We start from the raw sequence: 20421 nt of genomic DNA on the forward strand, positions 1-20421 counted from the left end.
AGTTTTTATTTTTGCTCTTTGGTTTTGGGGCTCACCTGGCAGTGCTCAGGGACTCCAGGCGTGGTGCTTGGGGGCTGCTTCTGGTGGAGGGGGTTTGAGCCCAGGTCTTGGTGGAGACCCCCAAGGCTGTCAAGCTCTTCCCAGCCACCCTTTGAAATCAGAGTTGAGTGCACTTCCCGGCAGCACTGCACATGGCTGGGCCCGAGAGCTCGTGTGCTCCTAGAAATTTTATTTCTTTATTATTTGGTTTTGGGGCCACACTCAGGGGTGCTCAGGGCTTATTCCTGGCTCTCTGCAGGGGGGTGGTGTCACTCCTGACGTTGCTGGATCTTGAACCTCTGAAAGTACCTTCCCCCACCCCCCCCCCCCACCCCACAATAGACTCTTTGGCCCTGGGGAGAGCATTTAGTAAGTAAAGTAAGTAAAGGCCCTCCTGTTGATCGTCGATTTGCTCTAGTGGCCCCAGTAACGTCTCCATTGGAAACTTTATTGTTACTGTGTCTGGCATATCGAATACTCTCGGTAGCTTGCCGGGCTTTTAATCTGACCAATATACTTTAAGTGTATTGGGAAGTCACGGCCAGATCCTTACGCAGAGGCAAGGATGAGCTGCTCCCCGGACAGAACCAGGTAGCTCGAGAGCTCCCAGCAGGCAAAGCAGCAGTGGACAGCCTGGGCCCTGCTGGGCCCGTCAGTCAGCAGGCAATTGGCAGCAGCTCAGATGATGCAGGGAAGCGGCAAGAGCAGGGCGATGGGTCAGGCGTGGCCAGGCAGAAGGAGCGGACGTCCTCGGCCACCCCCGCCCCAGCGCCCACCACCGTGTGCCTGAAGAATGAAGACCAGGTCCCGCTGTGTCCCCGCCTGCAGGGGCCGTTGTGCCGCAAGGAAACTGGGTCTGCAGAGCGACCATGAGCGACCACGAGCCCAGGGCAGAACGGACAGGACCCCCGGTCCCCGCGGCCCTCCAGCCCACCCCCTCCCCTCCTCGCTGTCTTTGCCTCTTCTCTCCTTCCCTTTGTGCTTGGTCTTCCCCTGAGCTGCCCTTGCTGTCCTGCTCGCTGGGCGTGAGCCCTCACACATGCTCACCCACCACTTGTTCCTTTTTTTCCTGGATTTTGGGCCACACCCCAGCAATGCTCAGGACTTCCTCCGGGCTCTGCACTCAGGACTCACTCCTGGTGGGCTCGGGACCCTATGAGGTGGGTACCTGGGATCCAGCTGGGGCAGCGGCGTGCAAGGCCAGCGCCTTCCCCACAACTTTACCATTCTAGCCTCTCATCCCCCACTTTCGAAGGCAGATGGCACAGGGGTCTTTTATGGGGTCACACCTAATGACCCTCAGGGGCACGGGGCCATTCCCAGAGACAAGAGTCTCTGGTTAGTGCTATTCAGGCCTGGGGCGGGTGCTGGGGAGAGCGAGGTGAGCTGGAAGGAAGAGGAAGAGAGAAGGGCTAGGCTGCCCTGGGAGACCCAGACGGACGTACAAGGCTGAAGATGCTGGAGCCGGCCTCAAGCTCATGCCAAGGGCTCAGCCTTAAGGAAGCTCAAGCCAGAGTGGGCTGTGGAGGGGGCTGCCTCCGGCTCTCCAGAAGAGTCTCTGGATTCCCACGAAGCCCGTCAGTGGAGCTCAGGTCCTGTCCAAGGATCTTCGGGAAGGTTTCAAGATGCTTCTGCTAAGAGTCGCTGGCCCATATGCACGGATGCAGCGCTGCTCCATCTGCTTTGCTGAGGATAGCCGTGTGCATGCCCACGTCCGCCACCCCCACCCCCTTCACGTCTCTTTTTCCTTTGCAGTTGCCAGAAACCTCCTCTCGCTATGCCTGCAAGATCTCCAGCACCACCGCCCTCCAAGAGGCACTGAAGGAGAAGCAGCAGCACATTCAGCAGCTGCTGGCCCAGCGGGACCTGGAGAGGGTGGAGGTGGCCAAGGCCACGAGCCATGTGGGGGTGATAGAGCAGGAGCTGGCCCTGGCCGGGACGGGCACGACCAGGTGACGTCTGTGCAGACGACAGTGCCGGGGCCAAGAGACGCTTGCGGCAAATGCTGGGCGCGACCTTGGTGCAGGCAGTGCAGGGAGAGGCCGTGGGTCCCCGTCTGCCGTCGTTGCCGTGGCATCCGGCGCGTGGTTTGATCACATGCCCCTTATCCTCACCCCGTGGGGGTTCTGGGAGCGCCAAGTTGTCCCCGCTGGTGCTTTCGTGGTGTGGTTCCCTTCCGGCCTTCCAGAAACGCTGCAGCTTATGTGGGAGACGCGTTCAGTGTGCCGCGGTGGCAGGTGGCGGTGCCAGCCCACAGAGGGCTGTCGGGGGCGGGCGAGGACACTCACGCGCAGTTGCCTCCTCCACAGCACGTCCTGGAGCTAGGGGCCAAGATGGACAAGCAGCGGGCCATGCTGGAAGCGAGCGACCGGGAGAAGGTGGAGCTGCTGAACCAGCTGGAGGAGGAGAAGAGGTGAGGCCGTGCCCCAAGCTGGGGAACTGCCTCGGACGGGGCGCGCCGGCCTTCCAGGGCTGTGAGAACCAGAAACCACCGGGTGCCCAGTCCTGAGCGTGGCCTCATGGGGAGGAATGGGGGGAGCTCACTGGAGCCCAGGCACCCCCGGCCCTCACTGCTGTGTCCACGTGGCCTGGTGTTCCGGAGACATGTGCTGGGTGGCTGGCAACTGTCGTATCCCAGTGGGGCCCTGTGGGAGTCCCTGGGGTTAATCCTGGGCGGGAGGAAACCCGCAGCACCCATGGGGCACGGCAGCAGACAGGCAGGGCGCAGGCCAGGCTGCAGACAGACGGACACGGGGTGCCAGCCAAGACGGTCTTCTCAGATGGGCTCCCGGCAGTGTGGTGCCCAGGGGCACTGCCAGTACCCAGCTCAGCTCCTCAGCTGCACATGCCGAACACTCCACGTCCCCTGGGAGCCCCTCCTGCCCCCCCCCCCCAGCCCCGAGTCGTTTGCTGCTTCTCCCCCAGGGGCTCCGTTGTTGTCCCGATGTGGGGACAGGAGCTGGCTGACAGGAACTAGTATGCGCCCCGGGTCAGTCTTTAATGACCTCTGTTAGCTGCGAGGCAGAAAAGGCTGATATGACACTGCGCCTGGCGTTGGCTCGAAAGAGCTTCCTCCTGTAGCCTGCGGGTCCCACCCAGTGCTCGCAGCCGAGGGGACTCACCGACTTTCTTTTTTTTCTTTTTGGGTCAACCCAGCGATGCTCTGGGGTTACTCCTGCCTCGGCACTCAGGAATTACTCCTGGCATTGCCCAAGGGACCATAATGGGATGCTGGGAATTGAACCCGGGTCGGCCACGTGCAAGACAAACGCCCTGCCCGCTGTACTCTCTCTCTGGCCCTCGCTGACTCTCTCAGCCCTCCTGTGTGTGGAGCCGGGGGCTGGGTCGGGCGCGCATCTACAGGGTGGTGGCCCTCATGGGGGGCAGCAGTGACGCCCCTCACAACTCTCCCTCTCCCCAACAGGAAAGTGGAGGACCTCCAGTTCCGAGTCGAAGAGGAGTCCATCACCAAAGGCGACCTGGAGGTAAAGCCCGGGCAGGTCCCAGAGGCTTGCAGGGTGCAGGCAAGGATGCGGGGTGGCCTGGCCGACCCCGCCGGGACCACTTCTGCTGGAGACTCCGAATCAGACAGGGATACCTGGGGTCATGCACCTGGCAGGGCCCGGCTGAGGCACCTCTGCTCCTTGGGGCTGGAGGCTGCTGTTGATGAGCGTTTTTCTCTCGTTCTGACAGTTGGGTCTACGCCTTTGCCTCAGCTTTGATTTTCAGTCGAGCAGCACAAATCAAATCCTTTAGAACCCCAGTTTTTTGAAGGTATTCCTTAAAACAAGAAGAAGCAAACAGTTTGCAAAAGAATAATTTCTGTTTCTGCTTCTTTTTCTTCCTGTTTTAAGCTCATGGAAATTTTGTTTTCCCACCAGAAGGAGGTGAAGGCCCTGCAGTCGGCCTCCGAGAAGCTCGCCAAGGAGAACGAGAGGCTGAGGACCAAGCTGGACCATGCCAACAAGGAGAACGCGGACGTGATCGCCCTGTGGAAGTCCAAGCTGGACACGGCCATCGCCCCGCACCAACAGGCCATGGGCGAGCCGAAGGCGGCCGTGAGCCGGGGCGTGGGCGCTGAGGCGGCCGAGCTGGCCGAGCTCAAGATGCAGATGGAGAGGCTACAGTTCGAGTCCCAGCAGGAGGTAGAGAGCCTGAAGGCCCAGCTGGCGGCTGAGCGTGCAGCGCACGCCTTTGAGCTGCAGACGCTCAGGTCGCGGCTGGTCAAGATGGCCCAGGAGCAGAAGAACAGCCTGGAGGCCGCGCGGGCCAAGCTCGACCAGACCAAGGACCAGCACCTGGTGGAGATGGAGGACGCCCTGAACAAGCTGCAGGAGGCGGAGACGAAGGTAAAGCACCTGGAGGGGTTGCGGGCCATGTGTAGTCAGCAAGCCCAGGCCCTGGCCGACGCCACGGCGCAGCGGGAGGCCACCCAGCAGAAGCTCTTGCAGTTCGATGGGCTCTGGAAGGCCAGTTCCGAGGTAAATTGGAAATGGAGAAGCTCAGGCAGCAGCTCCAGGTGGCTGAGCGGCAGATTCAGGAGTTAGAGAATGCAAAGCGGGCCGAGAGCGGCAGGTTGGTACCCGGGCGCCCTCGCCCACTTCCACGGTCGCTCCCTGCATGCTGTGTCTCTGTGTACTTGCCGCCGTGTTCCGGCTTTGTGCTGACAGGTCTCCCGGTCACGTCCCGTGCGGTTCCCTCTGATGGAACTGAGAACGTGTCGGCATGATTCTGGGGCAGTCATTGGTCCCCAGCACCCGGATGCCATGCTAGCCTAGGCCCTGGCTAATCGGGCCCGTCTGGGGTCTTTCTGAAACAGAGAACTCTTCACAAGGCCAGTGAGAAAACAAGATAGGAGCCCCCAAAGCAAACCTCGGCCCCCCCGCCTTGGGCCCCCTGCGTACTCGCCGAGTCCGCCCAGACCCTTGGGCTCGAGGCTGGCCGCAGGGGTCTTTCCCTGACCTTGCTGACCACCTGCTCGTGTGACTGCTTTGCTGTCCTCTCCCCGAGGCGCCTCAGTTTCCAGCTGGTGCTCAATGCCTCTGAACCTCTGAGCTCCCTCAGGGCTGGTGACGTGGCCCATCTTGGTATTTCTCATTGCCGACCCCTCCCTGCCTGCAGCACAAGCCCCAGCCCAGCCCTGCAGAGATTTCAGCCCTTTCAGCCTCTAAGGGGTGCTTGGGCCAAGTCCGTCTTCCAGCATGGCCTCCTGCTGGCCACTGGCATGGACTCTCACGGTAGCCCTGACCCTGGGGAAGGACAAAACAGTGAGATCTGGGCCAAGCCGAGGAAGCTGCAGTTCTCACCAGGGGCCCCGAGAAATGCCCTTTTCCTCCTATAGGATTGTGGTGGCAGAGACGCGCCCTCCCAGCCGCCCCCCTCCCACCCCCCTGGCGCTGTGCGCTTTGTTGGAGAAACTTCTCTGTTGGCCAAGTTGGAAGGGCTGTGGGATTTGTAGACAGGACTGACAGACATAACAGAAGGACCCAGAGACCCCCGGGAGTTCCTCTCAGGACTCAGGACTCCTTAGCTGGCATTCCAGAAACAAATGGAATCAATTCCTAGGACACAGCAGGGGATAGTTGACCCACTTGTTCGCATCAAGATGTAACAAACATCAAGTTCTGGTGACTGCTGTCTAGTGGATTAGAGGTTCTTCAATTTAAATTTCATATTGAAACCCCTCAGACTTTTAAAGTCACAGACAAGAAACTACAAGAAAGTAAATCTTGGGGGCCAGAGTGATAGTACAGTGGGAAGGGCATTTGCCTTGCACATGGCCTACGTGAGTTCGAGCTCCAGGATCCCATAGGGTCACTGTCATTGTCACTGTCCTCCCGTTGTTCATCTATTAGCTCAAGCGGGCCAAAAAAAAAAAAAAAGATAACCTGTTCTTCCCTCCTTCCCCTCCCTTTCCCTTTCTTCCCTGTTTCCTCCCTCCCTCCTTCGTATCCTTAGCCTCCCTCCTCCCTTGCTTACGTCCTTCTTCCTCGCCAAGCCATGCTCTCGGCTCTGGGGTCCTCCCGCCCAGCAGTAGTGGGTCTTTTCAGCTTGTGGACCGATCTCAGGCTCGCCCAGTGGTGCTGCAGTTCCAACTCGGGCCTGGTGTGTACTCCAGCCCTTTGTGCCGTCTCCCTGCCCCTGGAAAGTCAATCTTTCTCATAGGCTTTCTTATTTTCTGGTCGCTCCAAATTTAGGTCTAGAAAATGCCTGTGTTTGAGCCGTTTTCCGTAACCACTAGACAGTCATCACCAGAACTGATGGCGCCAAGGCCTTGGCTTCGAGAGCTTCAGGCAATCGCGCTCACCTCACGCCTCTGTTCTTTGGGGTTGTGTTGGGTCATGGGCTTCTCATACGTGTTTTCTGTTTTGTTTTCCCCTTCCTGTTTCTGTTCGTCCCCTTGGTCCATTCACTCCATCCTTGTGACTCTGGTAGGCCGATAGCCTGGCCAAGGAGCTGCAGGGGAAGGAGCTAGCGCTTTGTCGTCTTCAGGAGAACTTGAACGAAGCCGGCCGAGTGAAGGAGGCTTTGGAGAAAGAGCTTCGGACTTTGGTGAGTACCAGGGGAGTCGGACGCTGATCTTCACCTTGCTGAGGGCAAAGCGAAGCCTCCTCAGGCGAGCTCGGCCCTATCGCCTCTGAGGCTCACGAGCGTGTCAGCTAGAAAGCCCCAGGGGCTGCACGAGCCCCCGTTGGGGCAGCAAAGGTAGGTGCGCTGCTCTGTCCGCGCTGTGCCCTCCGCCTCTGCCTGATCAGTGAGTGGCCAGCGATGCTCCCGGAGTGCCGGGCTCCTTCCTCCCCTCAGCAGCACCTCAGGCTCCTCTCCTGTGCCCCCTGCCCCCTCGGCTCTGTCTCCCCTGCCAGCCAGGAGCACTGGGGGCTCACAGCAAGGGGAGGGGGTGAGAGACATGTGCTGGTAAGGCCGGTTTTCTGGAACCTTCCAGACACCTTCCTGCACTGGATCAAAGTGTGTTTTCTGGTTTTCTTTTTAGGATTTGTGTGTGTGTGTGTGTGTGTGTGTGTGTTTGTTTGTGTCTTGGGCTTTTTAGTATTCAGCTGTGCTGAAACCTTCACCTGGTGGCCCTCAGGGGACCACGTGGAATGCTGGGTATTGAACCTGGGTTGGGCACATACAAAGCAAAACACCTAAAGTATCTGGTTGTTTTTGTTTTTGTTTTCTTTTTTGGCTTTTTGGGTCACACCTGGTGATGCTCAGAGGTTACTCCTAGCTCTGCACTCAGGAATTTCTCCTGGTGGAGCTTGGGGGACTACATGGGATTCCGGGGATTGAACCTGGGTCAGCCACGTGCAAGGTAAACGCCCTCCCCACTGTCCCATCACTCCGGCGCTGGACCTTGATGAACTGGGCCTTTCCATTGAGACAGTACTGACGGGGTCCCGTCAGGACCCGAAACTGAGCCCTGAAGGAGTCATTCAAAACCCTGCGGGAGGTTTCCAACGGAATCGTCCTTGCCGGGGCAGCATGGGCCCAGCACACGCAGCATCACAGTCTATCTGTGTATGCTCGAGAACATGTGTACACACGCGTGTCCACAGCCATGCACACACCCCAGTATACACACATGGGCTTCTGTCATGTGCAGACTCATACGTGTCCTTGGACATGCAAGCAAATACATACATACTTGCACAACTCACTCGTGTTTGCCAGGCAGATACACACTGGGCATTGACAGCTGAGTTTGGGGTGGATTATTTTTGTTTTCTGGGTTTTTTGTTCTTGTTGTTCTTGTTGTTTTTTGTCTTTTTGGGTCACAGCTGGGGACATTCAGGGGTCAATCCTGGCTCTGCACTCAGGAATTACTACTGATGGTGCATCCCCTATGGGATGCTGGGGATCAAAGGCGGGTCAGCCTTGTGCAAGACAAACACCCTCCCCGCTGGGCTATTGCTCTGCCCCTGGGGTGTGTGTGTATATATATATATATATATATATATATTTTTTTTTTTGGTGGTGGTGGTGGGGGACTAGTGCCATGCCTGTCAGTCCTTGGAGGCGACTCCTGGCTTTGTGCTCAGGATATTCCTGTTAGTGCCGGGATTCAGACCGGGGCCAAGTGGCGTTACTCAGTGCTTTCTCTCTCCCAGCCCCCAGATGATCACCATGTTTATTGGGGCTCCCCCCAAACTCGGTGGTACTCCTGGCTCAGGGTCTAACCGTCTGGCTGTTCTCGGGCACCTGGACCCTGTGCCAGCCCTTCAGCCCCAATATCTATGTTCTAAGTGCAAGTTCATTTTCATGAACATTGTGTGTGTGTGCTGTTGAGCAGAGCAGAGTCGCCATGTGTGTGCGGGTATGTTTGTTTGTGTGCGTTGTGTGTGTGTGTGTGTGTGTGTGTGTGTGCGCGCGCACATGTGTGCGCGTGTGTGCTGGAGGCTGGCAGGGGGCCTGTGGCTGATGATGGCCCCCGGCTCCCGCAGGGGGAGAAGGTGGACGTGAGCTGCAGCCAGTCCCAGGCTCTGCAGGCCGAGCACGCCAAGTCCACCACGGAGAGCCAGGCGCAGCACGAGGAGGCGCTGCAGGCCCTGCAGAAGCTGCTGCTGCAGGCGGAGAAGCTGCAGGCGGTGCAGGCGGAGAACGGGAGCCTGCTGCGGGAGGTGGCCGAGCTGAAGACGCAAGCCGACGAGGCCAAGGTGTGTGGGCGCAGGGCCGCCGTCTCGGGGTCGGGCTCTGTTGGGGGCCTCGGCCTGCAGCCTCAGACACTTCCTCTGCCCGTCGGCGCCTGTGAGAGCCGGAAGGGGGTTGCTCCCGGGGCGCCCGGCAGAGCACATAGAAGCCCAGGGACCCCAGCTTGGGTTGTCCGTTTTGTTTTTAGCTTGCTCAGTAAGTTCAGGCCTTCGTGTTTTCACTTGATTGCTCAAAGGCATTTTTTCATGTATCAAAGAAATGTTAAGGTTCGAAGCTCAGTGGGGAGAAATAAAGGGGCTGGAACTAGTGCAGTGAGAGGGCACTTGCTGTGCACGTGACCTACAGGGGGATCCCCAGCATCCCCCAGGGTCCCCCAAGCACCCAGGAGGAAGCCGTGACCTCTGCCGGGTGTGAACCCCAAAACAAGAAGGAAAATAATGTACACACACATGTATGTGTGTACATACATAACATGTACATATGTGTACATCTTTATATCCATATAATAAGTGTATTTTAATTCATATGTACATATTTTGATACATTTTTGGTTTTACACGCTTGGTCCCATGTATAGTTTATACATATATGTGCTTGTATGTATATGTGTGTGTATACATACCTATAAGCCAATGCAAAGAAAACGGAAGCGAGCTTACATCAGAGGAAACCAGGGCTGCTGAGTGGCGGCCATGGCCCGCGTGTGTGTTGGTGCCCGGCCTCTTTCCACCACGCACCAGAGCCAGGGCTACGTCTCCTCTCTGGACCACCTGCACGGCCCAGTTCTGTGGCCAGCAGCCTCGTGTGCATGCTCAGGTCAGTCCCATTCCGGTAACCTGACCGTCAGCGGTCAGCTGCCCAGCGCACGCCAGTAGCCTGCTGCGGCTCATGGCTGCTGAGCTGGACAGAGAAGATAGCCCTTGCTGCAGAAAGTTCTGGAAAGTACATGGCGGTTAAACTATGGTGTGCATTGAGACTCAGAAACGAAGACGCACAACCCGTTGCTGACGGGCAGGGAGAGCAGGTGAGGGAGACCCTGGCCCGTGTGCGGCCACTCCTCCTGGAGCCCCTGGGCCCCTCCCAAATTACTGCAAACACTGCCTCCCATTGCTCATCGATTTGCTCGAGCGGGCCCACTAATGTCTCCATTTTGAGACTTGTTGTTACTGTGTTTGGCAAGCAAAACCTGTTGGCTTCAGTCTCCAAAGCTGGTGGATTAGTCTGGATTTTCTATAAAGTGTAAAACTTTTGGGACTAAGTCCATTTCCTGCCTCTGTTTGTCCCTGTGAAAATCGTTTGGCAAGCAGTGGTTGCTTTTCCCTTCCCCTCCTGCACAAAGTTCAAAAACAAAATACTTTTTGTAGTTCTTTGAATTGTACTGAAAACTAGTTTTTTAATGCATCCCTTCTATGACAGAGTGATGGATTTTATAATAGAAGAATTGAAGTGGGGGGAAAAAATCTTATGCCCCAATGTCAAGATCCAACTGTCCAAACTTCCGGGGAGCTGTCAGGAATAATTTCAGATGGCATTTCAAAAATAAAATTGGCTGATAGTAGAATGGGTAGGGTGCAGCCTTGTACTCGGCCAACCCAGGGTTGATCCCCAGCATCCCGTCTGGTCCTCCAGCCCTGCCAGCAGTGATCCCTGAGCACAGAACACTGAGCGAGACCCGAACACCACCAGGTGTGGGGCCCCCATCCACAAAATAGGCAGGTAGTTATGTTGACCCTAAGAAGCTAACTGTGTTAGAGCCTCTCCATCCTGCGTGTGTGTGTGCGTGTGTGAGTGTGTGCGCGCGCGTATACACGCGTGTGCAGGTAAGACTACTCTGCCATTTTCATTTCTGGTGTTTAGGCCACATTAAGTGCTTGGCTTGCTTGTGCCTGCTTGATCTCATTCTTGTTTCCATTCTTCCCCGCTTTTGTTTCTGTAGTCATTAACTTACCCAATAACATCAGAGGAAATTGAGCTGATGTCGAAGGATCGCAGGGCCCTGAGGTCAGAGAATCAATTGCTGGCGAAGGAGAAGCTCTCTCTGAAGTCAGAGAGAGGGTCACTGCTACTGAAGCAAACAGAAGCCGAGGCCAAAAACTCTTCGCTGCGGGAAGAGCAGAGGAAACTCTGGCTGTTGAGCCAAGCGATTCAATTAGAAAAAGAGAAGGTCATCGAGGCCAGGCGGGCCGCAGAGAAGCTCTGGCAGGAGGAGCGGCTCCGCCAAGAAGCCCTCGAGGCGGAGAAAGAGAAAGTGCTGGAATTGGGCAGGGCGGTGCAGGAGGAGCTCCAGAGGGTGCGCACAGAGAACGAAGCACTGCAGGTCACTGCAGGTCGCCACGGTGGGGCTGCAGGGCCTGGTGGAGGAGCTGCAGATGAGCAAGAGCGGCCTGGTGGCCGAGTGTAAGAAGGGCCTGGAGGAGAGGGGCCAGCTGGAGGAGCATGTCAAGAAACTGGTTCTGGAGAAATTCAACGTTAATACTTTTGGATTTTCTTATCACAAAAAAATTAAATGAAGGACCTCAACCATCAGAAGTTTATCATCCAGTTTGAATCTATTTTTGTTCACTTGAATGTCTTCTAGTTCTGTCAAAAGTGATAAATAATGTACCATCCAGGCTACATGTATAATAAGAACTTCTATAATTATATCTATGATTTTGATGTATTTTCCTCTGGAGATTATCAACTGTCTGACAAGTGAAAGATCTGTATCAATTGAAATTTTTAGTAATAACCATTATTGAATTTGTTTCACAAACTATATAAAGCAGTATTAAAACTTGAGCAAACAAGTGTCCTATATCTACTTTAATAAAATTATTTCTTTTTTGCCAGTGATAGCTGATTATTCTCAGGTTTTTTTAGAAAAGATTTTTGGCTAGCAATGAAGAACTATAGAGTCAAATGAGTCAAACAGTTTCTACAATGGAATTCTGATACACCAATTTCTTTTTGTTTCTTTATGTTTGTGTCACCCCTGGTGATGTCTTAGGGCTTATTTATGGCTCTGCACTCAGGAATCACTCCTGGCAGTGCTTGGGCAAACTATAGGGAATGTCAGGGATTGAAGCCAGATTGGCCACCTGCAAAGCAAATGCCTTACCAGCTGCACTATTGCTCTGGACCTGTAAACCATTTTCTTAAAAGTGTTTATCTTGAGCTAAAGAGATAGTGCAGTGAGTAGGGTACTTGCATGTGGCCGATCTGGGTTTAATCGCAGGAATCCCATCCAGTCATCTGTGCCCTGGCAGGAGCAATCTCTAAGTGCAGAGGCAGGAGTAAACCCTAAGAAGCACTGGGTTGGGAGTATGGTGCCACCAGCAGGTCAATCTGTACCTGTGAGTCGAGTGCATCAGCAGCCTGATGGCGCCTTCAGACGTCCAGGTACCCCCAAATTGCTGCCGTGCGTTTGGCCAGACCCCAAAAAGTTGGGGCAGAGTTGACCAAGAAAGTAAACAGGCAAAAGTTAGGTATGTGGGAGATACACCCACAACACCTCCAGTTCAGCTATATAATTAGAGGCATGTCCTCTCTGGTCCCTGATTGAACTGCCTAACGGCCATGATCCCAGAGACTCAGAGACAAATCTCGAAACCCAATGGTTTTTGGCAGAGATGTGTCCAGTCCCTGCAGTAGGTTAGAGGCGCTGGGCCACCCCAGGTGGGAATAGATTCCGTGCCTTGGCCTGTTCTCCCTGGCAGCCCGCTGGCCGCCATCCTCCAGAGGCCACAATCAGGTTTGGGCCAACAGTGACGAGACACGTAGGGCCTCACGGGATGGGGGTGGAGCTGGCCCTTTCCTCCCCAACGAGACCCCCAAGTCGTCACCCACAAACAGCCGCTCTGGCTTCTGATTGAGCTGTTTAACGGCCATGATCTCAGAGACTCAGAAACAAATCTCGAAACTCAGCAACTTTTGGCAGAAATGCATCCAGCTCGCACAATAGGTTACTGTTGCCGGGCCACCCCGGGGGGGAAAGGGTGCTGTCCCTCCACCTGCTCCCCCTTAGGGGCTCAGTGGCCACCATCCGCCAGAGGTCATTGGACAGTCAGGTTTGGGCCCACAGTGATGACATATGTGGGGCCTAATGGGATGGGGGTGGAGCCAGCATTTTCCTCCCCGTCTCAATGTGACCCCAAGTCGCCGCCCATGAACGGCCTCTCTGGCTCCTGATTAAGGTGCTTAATGACTATGATCCCAGAGACTCAGACACAAATCTCGGAATCCAGTGGCTTTTGGCAGAAATGCATCTGAACCCTGCAGTAGGTTACTGTCGCTGGGCCATTCCAGGGAGGAAAGGGTGCTGTCCCTCCACCTGCTCCCCCTTGGTGGCTCTGTGGCCGCCATCCTCCAGAAGTCATTGGACAGTCAGGTTTGGGCCCTCAGTGATGAGACATGTGGGGCCTCACGGGATGGGGGTGGGACCAGCCCTTCCCTCCCCATCCCAGCAAGACCCCTAGTCACCGCCCACTAACGGCCTTTCTGGCTCCCGATCAATCTGCTTACCGGCCATGATCCCACAGACTTAGGAACAAATCTTGGAACCCAGCAGGTTTTGGCAAGAAATCCCTCCAGATTTAATTGTTAAAATTTTGGAATTTCAAAATCGTGCAGCCACTACTACAACCACGCGACATCATATGTTATTTACAACCAGGAATAGAAAACAAATTGTCTACTGTTGCCTTTTCAGCAGCTCTGAGTGTTGGGGTAAAATCCCAAATAATAGTGGTGTGTCCAGTGTCAAAATATTGAATGTAATCAAAGTAGAGAGAGCGTAATGTGAAAATCATCTCTCCACAGGTAGGGGGAGGGTGTGGGATGGGGGTATCCTGGGGGTTTTGGTGGTGGAGAATGGCACTGGTGAAGGTACGGGTCTTTCATTTTATAACCAAGATTTAAACCCGAAAGCTTTGTAACTGCTCTCATGGTGATTCAATAAATAAAATTATAAAAGATGAAAAAAATAGAACCACTGGGTGAGGTTTAAAGGCAAAAAACCCAAAACAAATAAAACCTCTATTGCATTATTGCAAAGATTCATGACCAATGTAGCCTAAAATGAATACCTTCAGTGATTCTCCATAGTTATTTGACAAGACGAAAATAAAGGGACACCATGCAGTACAGACACCATCAATCCATAAAGTCTGGGAAAGAAACTGGAAGTTGCTATATTATTAACCCAAAATTAACAGAACCAAAGATGCTTATAAGCACCAACTCCTTTACGTTTGAAGCACATGTGTCCTCAGGTTGATTTTTCTGGAAAAAGAACTTTAGCAAGAACGTTACTTTTAGCCTACATAATTGAATACCTGAAAGATAGCTCCATGACAATTGGGCCCTAGAAAAGCAAGTCCCAGCCCATATCCTGCCCTGCAGCTGCGTCCTGTTGATAGCACCAAGGACCCCCATCTTCTTCTTGTTGCCCCTGGAATTCACCAAATAAGGTCATGCGGCCAGAGAAGGCCTGATTGGCTGCCTGCGTGTAGCATCTAATGTGATCATTCGAAGGTATTGGGTGATTTGTGCGCTGGCTTTTCTGAGACGGCGGGAAGTTGCCCTATAAAAAGTTCCCTCTGAAGAGGCTTGGGGCTCTCAGCCACAGACGGTTTGCGGTCATGCTGTGAGCCCGAGCATGCTCGAATAAACCTCTTGCTTTTGCATGGACTTGGTCTCTCAGAGTTTTCCTTGACAGGTGAGGCTGTCCTGAGCTCGGACCCTAACAAAGCAGTCAGTTTGCAAAAGAAAAATTTCTATGTCTGCTTCTTTTCCTTCCTGTTTTAAGTTCATGGAAATTTTGTTTTCCCACCAGAAGTAGGCAAAGGCCCTGCAGGCGGCCTCCGAGAAGCTCGCCAAGGAGAGCAAGTGATTGAGGACCAAACTGGACCATGCCAACAAGGAGAACGTGGACGTGATCACCCCGTGGAAGTCCAAACTGGAGACGGCCATCGCCCCGCACCAACAGGCCATGGGCGAGCCGAAGGCGGCCATGAGCCGGGGCGGGGGCGCCGAGGCGGCCGAGCTGGCTGAGCTCAGGATGCAGACGGAGAGGCTGCAGTTCGAGTCCCAGCAGGAGGTGGAGAACCTGAAGGCCCAGCGGGCGGCTGAGCGTGCAGCGCACGCCTTTGAGCTGCAGACGCTCAGGTCGCGGCTGGTCAGGACGGCCCAGGAGCAGAAGAACAGCCTGGAGGCCGCGCGGGCCAAGCTCGACCAGACCGAGGACCAGCACCTAGTGGAGATGGAGGATGCCCTGAACAAGCTGCAGGAGGCGGAGACGAAGGTAAAGCACCTGGAGGGGTTGCGGGCCATGTGTAGTCAGCAAGCCCAGGCCCTGGCCAACGCCACGGCACAGCTGGAGGTCAACCAGCAGAAGCTCTTGCAGCTCGATGGGCTCCAGAAGGCCAGTTCCGAGGTCAATTGGGAATGGAGAAGCTCAGGCAGCAGCTCCAGGTGGCTGAGCGGCAGATTCAGGAGTTAGAGAATGCAAAGCAGGCAGAGATCGGCAGGTTGGTACCCGGGCGCCCTCGCCCACTTCCAGGCTCGCTCCCTGCATGCTGTGTGTCAGTGTACTTGCCGCCGTGTTCCGGCTTTGTGCTGACAGGTCTCCCGGTCATGTCCCGTGCGGTTCCCTCTGATGGGACTGAGAACGTGTCGGCATGATTCTGGGGCTGTCATTGGTCCCCAGCACCCGGATGCCGTGCTAGCCTTGGCCTCAGCTAATCGGGCCCGTCTGGGGTCTTTCTGAAACAGAGAACTCTTCACAAGGCCAGTGAGAAAACAAGATAGGAGCCCCCAAAGCAAACCTCTGCCCCCCCCTCTTGGGCCCCCTGCATACTCGCCGACTCCGCCCAGACCCTTGGGCTCGAGGCTGGCCGCAGGGGTCTTTCCCTGACCTTGCTGACCACCTGCTCATGTGACTGGCTTTGCCGTCCTCTCCCCGAGGCGCCTCAGTTTCCAGCTGGTGCTCAATGCCTCTGAACCTCTGAGCTCCCTCAGGGCTGGTGACGTGGCCCATCTTGGTATTTCTCATTGCCGGCCCCTCCCTGCCTGCAGCACAAGCCCCTGCCCAGCCCTGCAGAGATTTCAGCCCTTTCAGCCTCTAAGGGGTGCTTGGGCCACGTCTGCCTTCCACATGGCCTCCTGCTGGCCACGGGCATGGACTCTCATGGTAGTGATGTCGGTGGGCCCCACGGGTGACTTAGTGAAGCGGGGAGGAGAAAGACGGTCACTTTCTCCCCACCCGCCTGTGCCACCCGGGACCCAGGGTTACTGGGTACTTGTCTCGCCTCACAGAAAGGAATTTCAGGAGTAGACAAGCAGTGAAACAAATAGATTTTATTTGGAGGATTTTTGGAGAGGGAGAAAAAGGGATAAGCAGATAAGCGGGGGAATGAGAGTAAGAGAGAGAGTAACGCGTCCAGCGAGAACGCGGGCTTCTCCGAGGGTGGAGAGAGCCCCTCCACACATCCCAGCATTAGACACGAGAGCATGAAAGTACACATCTCAAGAGGGGAGATGCGGGCGACACATGTGCTCAGGCACCACATGTGCTCAGCCACGTGGACGTACCGCACATGGGCTCAGGCAGCATGTGCGCACCCTGCCTTTCTTCCAGGTGGCCTTTATAGGGTTTCTCCAGCCTGTCCCCACGTGAAGCTTCTTCCCGGGTAAAAGTCTGTTGCTAAGGAGATTACCAGGGAGGTCCAAAAAGAGGAATTCCATGGGGAGGCCCATGTCCTGAGGGTCTGCGGATGGTCTTATCAGGCCTTTGCTTTCTGTATCCACAAGGTGGGTCCTTCCTAGAATTCTTCTTCCATGAAACTGTGTTTCATTGCAAAGGGCCTTTCCCTATCTGCTTTTCTACATCAGTAGCCCTGACCCTGGGGAAGGACAAGAGAGTGAGTTCTGGGCCAAGCCAAGCGAGCTGCATTTCTCACCAAGGAGCCCTGAGAAGTGCCCTTTTCCTCCTATAGGATTGTGGTGGCAGGGACGTGCCCTCCCAGCCGCCCCCCTCCCACCCCCCTGGCGCTGTGCGCTTTGTTGGAGAAACTTCTCTGTTGGCCAAGTTGGAAGGGCTGTGGGATTTGTAGACAGGACTGACAGACATAACAGAAGGACCCAGAGACCCCCGGGAGTTCCTCTCAGGACTCAGGACCCCTTAGCTGGCATTCCAGAAACAAATGGAATCAATTCCTAGGACACAGCAGGGGATAGTTAAGCCACTTGTTCGCATCAAGATGTAACAAACGTCAAGTTCTGGTGACTGCTGCCTAGTGGATTAGAGGTTCTTCATTTTAAATTTCATATTGAAACCCCTCAAACTTTTAAAGTCACAGACAAGAAACTACAAGAAAGTAAATCTTGGGGGCCAGAGAGATAGTACAGTGGGAAGGGCATTTGCCTTGCACACGGCCTACGTGAGTTCGATCTCCAGGATCCCATAGGGTCACTGTCATTGTCACTGTCCTCCCGTTGTTCATCGATGAGCTCGAGCGGGCCAAAAAAAAAAAAAAGATAACATTTTCTTCCCTCCCTTCCCTCCCTTTCCCTTTCTTCCCTGTTTCCTCCCTCCCTCCTTCCTATCCTTAGCCTCCCTCCTCCCTTGCTTACTTCCTTCTTCCTCAACAAGCCATGGTCTGGGCTCTGGGGTCCTCCCGCCCAGCAGTAGTGGGTCTTTTCAGCTTGTGGACCGATCTCAGGCTCGCCCAGCAAGTCCCCACTGGGTGAGTGGCGCCCAGCGGGGCCCGGAATCACTGTGGCAGGTTTGTGAGGCGTTTCTCGCTGTGCTCTGCCACTGAGGCCAACCCCTCCCTGCCCCCCCCCACCCCCCCCCGCGTGACTCAATGAGGTTTCTCCCTCCAGGCTGTGCAGACAGCGGAAGATGCCAGGCAGTTCATGGAGCAAATGACCCAAGAGAAGACAGAGACCCTGGCCTCCCTGGAGGACGCCAGGAACACCAATGCGAAGTTGCAGAGTGAGGTGGTTGATGGTGGTGACCAGGGCTGTGTAGGCCCGGCCTCAGCCTTGAGAGAAACCATATCCTGGGCCAGAGCGATAGCACAGCAGGGAGGGCGTTTGACTCACACACGGCAGACCCAGGTTCAATCCCCGGCATCCCATATGATCCCCTGAGCACCGCCAGGAGTAATTCCTTGAGTGCAGAGCTAGGAGGAATCCCTGTGCATTGCTGGGTGTGACCCAAAAAGAAAAGAAAGAAAAACCATATCCTTAGTCACTCAGCGAATACACTCAGGGCTTGGGAGGAGCATTCTTCATTCCGAGTCCTCTTTGTCTCTGTCAGGAGCCTCTAGTGTCCGTTCTTTTTCGGTCTTTTAAGCCACCACCAACAGTGCTCAGGGTCTGCTTCCTACAGACGGGGCTTCCTGCACGGGTGCGCTGCAGGACGCCCCTGAGCCCTTTGCTATTCAAACTTGTGTCTTCACGTCTGATTTGTGTCCCCATCCATGCCACTGGAAAACAGAAGCATTTGACCAGGTTTCTTTTCTCTTGGTCTCGAAGTCGGATCCCTTAAAGAAAACAACTTGAAGAATGTGGAAGAGCTGAAGAAATCGAAAGAGCGTCTGACTGTAGAGAATCAAGAGATGGAAGAATTCAAGAAAGAAATGTAAGTTTATGTCCTATGAGAGAAATTGCTTAATTAAATCACTTCAGTTTGGACCGGAGCCATAGTCCAGCCGGTAGGGCGTTTGCCTTGCAAGTGGCTGACCCAGGTTCAATCCCTGGCATCTCATGTGGTCCCCCGAGCACCCCCAGGATGGATTCCTGATTGCAGAGCCAGGAGTAACCCCTGAGCATCGCTGGGTGTGACCCAAAAAAGAGAAAAAAAAACACTTTATTTTAGGCAGCAAAAGTGAAAGCAATTGCTGGGTTTTTTTGTTTGTTTTTTTTTGGGGGGGGGACACACCCAGTAGTGCTCAGGCACCATTTCTGGCCGGCTCGGGGACCATAGGGGGTGCCAGGGGTCCAACGCGTGTTTGCAGCCTGCAAGGCAAGCACCCTGCCTGCCCTACTGCCACTCCAGCTCCAATGCTGCTTTTTAAAAATACATATGGGAGGTTCGTAAAGTGGAATGGACAGTTCCCATCCCCCCACACCTGTGGGGGCGCTGGCAGCCTTCCCCGTGGGCGTTCAGGAGCAGAGCTCCGTGCGAAGTAGAGACACGAATGTGGCTGAGGGGATGACTGGTGGCCTTGGGGACCCAAAGACCTTCTGGAACTGCAAGTGGATCGGGAGTCACTGTGTGGCTCCCACGGGAGACTGAGCAGTCTCCCCAAAGCAGGCACCGCCTGCAACCAGGTTTGCTGGTGACCATTTGCTAAGTGAAAGCTGCTCATTTGTCAGGAGATGGAGATAGGGAGAGAGAAAGGGAGGGAGGGAGATTTTTCATCCATAATTAAAATTAAATCTCCCAGCTCCTAAATGACTAATTAGCTCAGGCCTGAAATACCTCCCCCCATCACTAAATAAATAGCTCTGAAACATGCCTCATTTAATCATTGAGAGCATTTTGATGTGGATTTGACCCCCTAAATCTTCATGGGGTCACCCTAGTGTGCAAAGTATGGGGGATGGGAATTAACAAATCAAGAGAACTGAAAGGGGCCGAACGAACGCCACCACCCATTAGACTCTGCAGGTTAAAAATAGTTGTGTTCAGGCATGACAGATGGATCCAGCCCTCGGTGACTGGATCGGCACACAGTCAGCGTGACAGCTCGCATGGGGTTCAGCCAACACAGACAGTCTAACCGTCACCGCAACCTTTTATGGCATAAACCAGAAATGCAACCCTCAGATGAAGTATTTGTAACATCCTTGTAAGAACAGTAGTTTGGGAGGAGTGGGGCCAAGACACACGACAGTGAGTAAGGCACTTGCCTTGCGTGCGGCCACCCTGGGCCTGACCCCTAGCACAGCTGTGTGTATGCCACTCCCACCCCCAATAGTTTGGGATGTGTATTTTGAAATAACCAATAATGGGAGGCTGTTTGAATTTATTTACACTGTTCACATTGGATCTGCGTGCATTGGCCTTGCAGGGTCTCTCTTTTTAAATCATCGTTTTATTTTACTTTTTTTTGGGGGGGGGGCTACACTTGGCTGTGCTCAGGGCTTACTCCTGTCTCTGCGCTCAGGTTTCACTCCTGGTGGGGTTGGGGGGGGGTCCTCTCTGGTGCCGGGGATGGAACCCAGGTCTGCTGTGTGCAAGGCCAACACCCTCCCCGCTGTGCTCTGGCCCAGGCTCCTGGAGGTACTTTTCCCGACTCCACCCTGGCACCCACCTGCTGGGGAGTGAGCTGACCGCCTTTCCTTCAGGCGTTTCACCTGAGTCAGGTGCAGTCTGGCCAGTGGACAGACAGTGGCAAATAGGACAGTTTATTTTTGCCGAAAGAAAAGAAATTCTCCTGGCGTGCAGAATATCCCTATTTTCAGCATGGAGCGTTCCTGAGCTCCACAGACCCAGACAGGCCCAGCGCCAGCCCCCGCCACGGCCCCTCTCGAGCAGTAGGAATGCTCTCCAGGCGGGGTGCACGAGTGAAGGGTGTCACTCGCTTAAAAAGGCGTCACGCTGTGGGCCGTGTGGGACTCAGCGGCCCAACCCCACCGCTGATATGATGGATGCTATCAGGCATGTGACCGCATCGGTTTCTGCTGGCCGGGCTGCCTATTTCCATGGTAACGCTGGCTGCGCTGTCCTTGCAGAGAAAT

General features: G+C 54.9%; 1 protein-coding gene across 1 annotated transcript in view; it reads left to right on the forward strand.

The window, feature by feature from the left end:
* LOC130018276 (CAP-Gly domain-containing linker protein 1-like) overlaps nucleotides 1-20421 on the forward strand; it is a 37239-nt gene that overhangs the window by 8809 nt on the left and 8009 nt on the right. Inside the window, 10 exon segments of the mRNA XM_056109004.1 lie at nucleotides 1795-1969; nucleotides 1972-1991; nucleotides 2349-2452; nucleotides 3464-3521; nucleotides 3918-4515; nucleotides 4518-4618; nucleotides 6475-6585; nucleotides 8481-8693; nucleotides 17554-17680; nucleotides 18211-18316. Coding sequence (XP_055964979.1) covers nucleotides 1795-1969; nucleotides 1972-1991; nucleotides 2349-2452; nucleotides 3464-3521; nucleotides 3918-4515; nucleotides 4518-4618; nucleotides 6475-6585; nucleotides 8481-8693; nucleotides 17554-17680; nucleotides 18211-18316 — 1613 coding nt within the window.

This window comes from Sorex fumeus, unplaced genomic scaffold (assembly GCF_029834395.1).
Source record: "Sorex fumeus unplaced genomic scaffold, SorFum_2.1 ptg000246l, whole genome shotgun sequence".
Classification (NCBI taxonomy): Eukaryota; Metazoa; Chordata; class Mammalia; order Eulipotyphla; family Soricidae; genus Sorex; species Sorex fumeus.